This window comes from Aedes aegypti, chromosome 3 (genome assembly GCF_002204515.2).
Source record: "Aedes aegypti strain LVP_AGWG chromosome 3, AaegL5.0 Primary Assembly, whole genome shotgun sequence".
In the NCBI taxonomy this organism is placed as follows: Eukaryota; Metazoa; Arthropoda; class Insecta; order Diptera; family Culicidae; genus Aedes; species Aedes aegypti.
In genome coordinates this window covers 196,528,491-196,536,578 of record NC_035109.1, presented here as the reverse complement: position 1 = coordinate 196,536,578, position 8,088 = coordinate 196,528,491, and the positions used below count along the sequence as shown (strand labels likewise).

Here is an 8,088-nt window from a genome sequence, read left to right as displayed (position 1 = left end):
AAGGCAAATGTATGAATTTCGATAGTCTAGTTCACAGCGTGTTGAGCAGCTGATTCCCGGTCAACCAGTTAGCGATATTTTATAGCGATCGATATCGATTCGGTTTGCATCGTTGACGATCGCCATCGTTGGACAAAGAAGGAATTATAAAGACTGCAGTGAAGTCAGTGCAGACCATGGTTGGTTGGGTTTGAACGACTTGAAATGTCTCGTAAAATTACATACCCTGATAGTGTACGCACTGAAAACATAGTCTACCTCACTTTTTACAAATACCTTGCAACGAATCTCGCACTCGCACACAAGGGACGCCACCCACGAAACGTCCAGACGAAGAAGATGCAAAAGCAGCAATCCAAACAAAAATAATCGATTCTTCAAAAAGACATCACAGCATTAGTGTTCATTGTGCACGAAATTTTATTTACAAAATGCCTGGTAAAGTAAAAGTTAAAGTGCTTGCGGGGCGAAACTTACCGGTGATGGACAGGGGCAGTGATACTACTGATGCATTCGTTGAAATCAAGTTTGGCTCGATCACTCACAAAACGGATGTTTGCCGAAAAAGTCTCAATCCGGTTTGGAACTCCGATTGGTATCGTTTCGAGGTGAGAGAAATAAATTATGTTACAGAGGTTTATTTTTTATAATTTGATTAGAAATATGATTACAGTTCAAGGCTGTTGACTGGATGAAAGTGCGTGGGGTCGCCAGCCTTTTGTCATGAGAAAACAGCCTTAGTGTTGTCTTCCAAAGGTCTTCAAAGATATTAACTAGCCCTGCTACAACAAACCATCAGGTAGATCATACCATCCCGGTATGATTCTGCAGCCATAGGTAATCCTTGCGCTGATGGTGGCTAAATAATCATCATCATCATCATCATCATAAAGAAATATGATTACAGTTCAAGGATCCACTATCCATCATCAGTTATTTTACTCAACATTATCGAATCTATTCACTTTATGAAAGGAATAGGTAAAACTCAAGTTATAGGTTTGAAAAAGGAGCAACTGTTGCCGTAGGGTAGAAGCACTGATTTCGTCCCTTAATGCATATAATCGCAAGCTAAAAATATAATTATTAATTTTTGAACATCCATCTATCAATGTGCAGAGTTATCAGAAATACTGTTTTCCTTGAAAAAAAAAGTATGTATAACTTGTACTTGTTAAGTTTATAAGCTAATTTTATTTGAGACTGGCTGGTTTCGAGCAGAACGGCGTTGTTCACGGAGCCCTTTCGCTCAATTACAATTTGATTACGTTGCGGCTGTAGACCTGTACTTAGACCAGGTCTTCGGGATCAAAGTTCCTCTTCACTGGACCGTATCATCTGTTGAGTTGTGTATTCTGCTTCTGGTTTACCAAGGTTGGACTCGGATAGCATGGCTTCAGCAGGTGTGCAGGTGTCAATAGATGTGCAGGATTCTACCCCATTACTCCGATTGCCATTACCCCGAATTCCAAATCCGAACGACACATCACCCCGAATGACATTACCTCGAATTCCAATATCATGGGGAAATGTCATCAATATCATCATATCAAGATAATTGTAAATTCGAGGAAATCGCATTCGGGGTGATGTCATTCAGGGAAATGGCATTCGGGGTAATGGGGAGAATCGAGGTGCAGGTGTCTTACCATCAGGAGCGCTTCTATTTGATGTTGACCGATAAACGGAGAGAAACATCTGTAGGTAGATGCTGGAACATCAACGTCTTTTCCCCTTCGACTAAAGAAACTATTCTTCAACCCTTTTTTAAGGTGAAACAGTTTGGAATCAATTTCTAAGATTGCACTGAAACTTCAAAGGCACAAATCACGTGAAGGAAGCATCCAACAACAGTGAACTTTTTATTTTGGCTTTGTGCACTAGCAGAAAGCTTAAAATAAGAAGATCAGAAACGTTTACCAACTATTTCTCCAGTTTTGTGCCTTTGAAAACGTGAGTAGGGGCACAAGTCGGCCATTGTGACGGCCATCTTTGGATTCCGAGATGTTGCACCTTAAAAGTGTCGACGAAACGTTCAGCTTGTCCGTTGACTGCTGGTGGTACGGTACTGTCGTCAGATACCGTTTTCTTTACAGAAGTGTTTAAGGTGATTATAAAACGAAGCCACACTGAGTTTTCAAGAGCACAAGACTAGAGAATCTGTCAACAGTTGGCGTTAAAAATCAATCAAATTACTTGCTTGCTGGTGGTGAACAATGGGATAAATTTTCAACGCGGAGCGATGTTTGGTTCTCATATCTTGTGCTTTTAAAAATTTAAGGTGTGGCTTCGTTTTATAATCACCTTAAAGCGGTCGCTGATGAACTGAGTATCATTGTCTGACACAAGAGTACGCGGGTTGCCATACCTTGCGAATGTTTCTTGCAGAATCTCCAACGTCGCTGTAGTAGGGTGCGGTGCCATTTTCATCCACCGCTAAGGCATCTCCCTCAATTGAGGCGAGACTTTTCTTTTTCCCTCGAGTCTGATCCGATGAGATTCTATCTTTCGGAAAATCAGACGTTTATAGTTACCCTTTATAGATGTCTTGAGATCTATTCTGATCCAACTTCCGACTGGTTTATCCGCTGTTATTGGGTTCTTGCTCGTCGCCAATGTGGTACTTGTGCACTTGACAGATTGAATGATAATCCTCATTTTTTGTAGCATGGCCTACTCAGCTATATACATAACTACCACACCTGCAATAATGCTGTCGATGATACGTTGTAATGCTCCAGGTGCAGATTTGGTGCCGGGTGGCAGTCGATTGTACTGGAGTTTCCAAGATGCTTCTTCAACTTTGACAGAAAGGAACTAAACTACTTGTTAGGTTTAGAAGCTAATTTTATTTGCGACTGATTTATTTGGTGGCTGTAACAGAACTGAGTGAGTGACGACGAAGGTTAACTTCTCAGCTTTTGTATTCCTTCTCAGCTTTTGTTTCGTTTGTTTAGCATCAGGATCAAAGACTTACGCTGTAGCGCAGACAGACGTTCAAGTTAGACTCAGCCACTTGTGTAAAAACATGGCCGCCACAAATCGCCAAGTGGCAATAAGCTAACAGATGGCGTTAGTGGCGTATGCGTCCCGCCACCATCCTGATCACATTTCGTTGACAGCATGACACACAACCGCTCCTACAGTCCACGTGCTCAACGCTAAAAACTATGCACTTTTTTTTCGCGCTGGGTGGGTGATGTTCCCTTTTGGTTCTAATTTCTCATGTAAAAGTTAATTAAATCCATTGTAATTTTTACCACAAGTTGGCATTTAATTTACTCACAGATTCATGCTAGTATAACACCCTTGAATGATCGTAACTCATGTAAAATAAATTGGCGTGAAAATATCACAATTGTGTGAATCATTTTTAAAGTGATTGTTTTGATATTTTTGTTCAGTGGGTGGTGGACTGGGTGGTAAGCGAGAAGATAAAGCCACGTGCTTTTACGAACTGTCACTGTACTGCAGCAATTTGCTCCCTAGGTGACACCACGGTAGAATTTAAACAGGAATTTTGAATAAATTTGTTCCTGCTTGAACGTCTGTCTGCGGCTGTAGTCTCGAAGACTTGCAACTTCGAAACATCCGGTTTGGCTCCATGGCTAATTTCTTAGGGTACCAACTCAATCGCTTTCGTTGGCTGCATATTTTGAAGATGATTCGCCCAGGGGGGATAAGGAAACAGGTACGCCTACCTTTCATGTTTTGTGAGTGTGTTAGTGTGGCTCACAACGCTGCTAGACATCCCGTTGTTTGAGTGTTGAAAAGCATCAGCGTTTGCTGCCTGGCTTGGACCGCGTTTTCGACCTGTGCTGTTTGGGCCGGCCCGCGTGAGAGATGATTGTTAGGCGAGCTTTGTTCGTTGTTTACAGCCGTAAACCTACCCTGGGTTCGCCGTGTGGATTGATTCGTCCCAGTAGCTGTTGGACAATTTCGCCTCCAGTAACCAGAGATGCATTCTGAACGCTCATGTTCTGTGAGCGTTCGCGAATGATCCTCTTATTGCTCTCGTGTTCGTGTTCAGCTCTTTGATCAAACACACGGCCACTAGATTGAACACGAAGTTGTGTTCTGCAAAATCGCAAACCGTGTTTTCGTATTTCGACCTTAGCGTTCCATACAACATTCCAAGTTTTGAGTAGCTAGGCGCGGATACTTCGGTTGGGTCCCGACTGCACTCAAACAAGCGAGTGTTATTCGCTAGTTCTAGCGTAACATTTGAAAAGGGCCTATCTGCAAAACGTAAACATTGAGAAATTCTCAATTGAAGATTCCGTACCATATTTATAATTCCTATTTTAAACCCATTCGCATTTTTACTAGTTTCATACCTGTGTTCGACACCCATTAAAGTCTGTTGCGTGGCCCATTATGTTTCTAATCTCAAATAACACAACAACTCGTAAAAATTGTTGAATTCAAACATCATCGGCAGATAGGCCCTTCTATGAATCTTCAAACCAGTTAGGCCCTTTCAGTTAGGCCCTTTCATTGAACATGGTTTCAGTTAGGCCCTTTTATAATTTGCTAATTTTATTGATTTTTGAAGTGGTTTGCACAAATCTTGAATAAAATTTAGCGATTATGTGAAAAAACACTATATAATAGCTAAATATTGGAAATTTTCGGTTGAAGATTCAGTACCATATTGATTATTCCTATTTAAAACCCATTTGCTTTTTACTAGTTTCATACTTGGGGAAGATCCAAAAATGACGTCCATCGTTTTTCGGGATTTCTAGAACCTTTCTACCCCCTCTGTCACGCTTTTTCCAATACCCAATCCATGCACTATCACATTTTCGTACATCCCCCCATTGGAGGAGGCCCCAATTGATGGACTTTTTTTTTGGGATAATCCCTTGTGTTCGACACTTATAATGGTCTTTTACGTGGCTCACAACGACTTGAATTTCAAATAGCACAACAACATGTAAAAATAGTTCAATTCAAACATCATCCGCAGATAGGCCCTTTTACGAATTTTCAAACCAGTTAGGCCCTTTTTGAATTTGTTAATTTTATTGATTATTGAAGTGATTTGCATAATTCTTCAACAACATTTAATGATTATGTGAGAAAACAACACAATATCATACAAGCTATATATTGGAAACTATTCTATACAAAATCAGCAACATATTGATTATTGATATTTCAAACCCATTCACTTTTTTTACTAGTTTTATACTTGTGTTAGACACTCATTATGGTTTATTACGTGGCCCAGAACGTTAGAAATCTCAAATAGCAAAACGACTCGTGAAAATGGTTGCATTCAAATATCATCAGCAGTTAGGCCCCTTAATGAATCTTCAAACCAGTTAGGCCCTTTCAGTTAGGCCCTTGGATTGGACATGGTTTCAGTTAGGCCCCTCCAGTTAGGCCCTTTTATTAAACAGAATTCCAGTTAGGCCCATTTGGAATTTGTTGATTTTATTGCTTATTGTGATTTTCATAGTTCTTAAATAAAATAAAGCGAGAGAAAAACAATGTAATAGCTAAATGTTGGATATTCTCGATTGAAGGTTCAGTACCTTATTGATTATATCTATTTCAAACCCATTCACTTTTTAACTTGTTTTATACTTGAGGGCCTTCCTCAGCCGAGCAGTTTAAGTCCGCGGCTACAAAGCAAAGCCATTCTAAAGGTATCTAAGTGGGAATGGAATTCAGATACCTTCAGAATAGCTCGGTCCAGGTTTTTTCGTAATGGAAAATTCCTTTACTTTCCTGAATATAGAGTACCTTCGTACTTGTCACACGATATACGAATGCGAAAATGACAACTTGTCAAAGAAAGCTCTCAGTTTATAACGAATTTGTTTTTGTGAAAATCGCGACTTTTGGAAATTACCAAATAAAAATTATTCAATTTTTTTAATGTAATTGATTTTTTTTTCAGGATAAAAAATCAGTTTTTCAACTAACTTTGCATTAAGATTATGATAAAACTAGTAAAAAAGAGAATGGGCTTGAAATAGGAATCAATATAGTACTGAATCTTCAATAAAGAATTTTTATTAATCAATGTTGATTTTCTCACATAATCGATTGATTTTGTTCTAAAACTTTGAAAATCACTTCAATAATCAATAAAATTAACAAATTCCAAAAGGGCCTAACTGGAACTAAGTTTAATAAAAGGGCCTAACTGGAGGGGCCTAACTGAAACCATGTTCAAGCAAAGGGCCTAACTGGTTTGCAGTCTCGTAAAAGGGCCTATCTGCCGATGATGTTTGAATTCAACCATTTTCACGAGTTGTTTTGTTATTTAAGATTTAAATCGTTATGGGCCACCTAGTAGACTATTATTGGTGTCGAACACAAGTATAAAACTAGTAAATAGGAGAAAGGGTTTGAAATATGAATAATCAATATAGTACTGAATCTTCAATAAAGAATTTTCAATATTCAATGTTGATTTTCTCACATAATCGATTGTTTTTGTTCTAAAACTTTGAAAATCTATTCAATATTCAATAAAATTAACAAATTCCAAGAGGGCCTAACTGGAACTATGTTAAATAAAAGGGCCTAGCTGGAGGGGCCTAACTGAAACCATGTCCAATCCAAGGGCCTAACTGAAAGGGCCTAACTGGTTTGAAGATTCATTAAGGGGCCTAACTGCTGATGATATTTGAATGCAACCATTTTCACGAGTCGTTTTGCTATTTGAGATTACTAACGTTCTAGGCTACGTAATAAACCATAATGAGTGTCTAACACAAGTATAAAACTAGTAAAAAAAGTGAATGGGTTTGAAATATCAATAATCAATATGTTGCTGATTTTGTATAGAATAGTTTCCAATATTTAGCTTGTATGATATTGTGTTGTTTTCTCACATAATCATTAAATGTTGTTGAAGAGTTATGCAAATCACTTCAATAATCAATAAAATTAACAAATTCAAAAAGGGCCTAACTGGTTTGAAAATTCGTAAAAGGGCCTATCTGCGGATGATGTTTGAATTGAACTATTTTTACAAGTTGTTGTGCTATTTGAAATTCAAATCGTTGTGAGCCACGTAATAGACCATTATAAGTGTTGAATACAAGGGATTATCCCAAAAAAAGTCCATCAATTGGGGCCTCCTCCAATGGGGGGATGTACGAAAATGTGATAGTGCATGGATTGGGTATTGGAAAAAGCGTGACAGAGGGGGTAGAAAGGTTCTAGAAATCCCGAAAAACGATGTACGTCATTTTTGGATCTTCCCAAGTATGAAACTAGTAAAAAGCGAATGGGTTTGAAATAGGAATAATCAATATGGTACTGAATATTCAACCGAAAATTTCCAATATTTAGCTATTATATAGTGTTTTTTCACATAATCGCTAAATTTTTTTCAAGATTTCTCGCGTAACTTTTCAAAACGTCCTAAGTAACAAATGTAAACAAATCGAGATTATCATTGCAAATCATTTGCGTTGCACCACTTAGCAGCACACTAGAACACTCGTTCTGATATATTAACAACAAATTAATCTATTCAAAGCTTAACAAAATGACCAATGTTCAAAACTGCATCGCTTTTAATCAATTGTTACATTGGACCTTTGATCAGAGAACCAACCACATGTCCTATGTAACATTTATGAATAAACACGATTCTAATGTTACATTGGACATTCCTGAATAAAGCTTTGGAATGGTGTTTAAAAGGTAAAATGATTTGTAGAAGCGTGTCTGAGACACTACTTAGATGCATAGAATGCCATAATAACTGCTTCTCAATCATTTCAGTCGATATTTTCAGAGTCGCCTTGCCTCGCAAAATTGAAAAAGCTCAAGTGACAAAAAGAGAATGAGTTACACAAAACTGTATTTTGGTCTTTTTGCCAAACCATGTTTTACCGTTTCGCTGGATTGGATCAGCTGCAACATCTCTTTTCATATTATTAGCGCATTGCGTGCATATAGGGGAATGATATTGAGCACAAGATTGAGCATCATGATGTCATTGTATCAATCTGATTCAGATGCATGGTCGATCAAGCATATAAATATGCTTCCCGGCAGCAACACGAGCAACGTACATGCGCGACTTGCTCACACATATTTGCAGATCGATAAATC

At 38.3% G+C, this 8,088-nt stretch overlaps 1 protein-coding gene across 1 annotated transcript in view; it reads left to right on the top strand.

Moving 5' to 3' along the window:
• The first annotated feature begins 295 nt into the window (after positions 1-295).
• The window catches only part of LOC5568995 (C2 domain-containing protein 5), a 31,209-nt gene continuing 23,416 nt past the window's right edge, over positions 296-8,088 (top strand). The window contains exon 1 of the mRNA XM_021849078.1: positions 296-608. Coding sequence (XP_021704770.1) covers positions 432-608 — 177 coding nt within the window. The 5' untranslated portion in view covers positions 296-431. The remainder of the gene's footprint in view (positions 609-8,088) is intronic.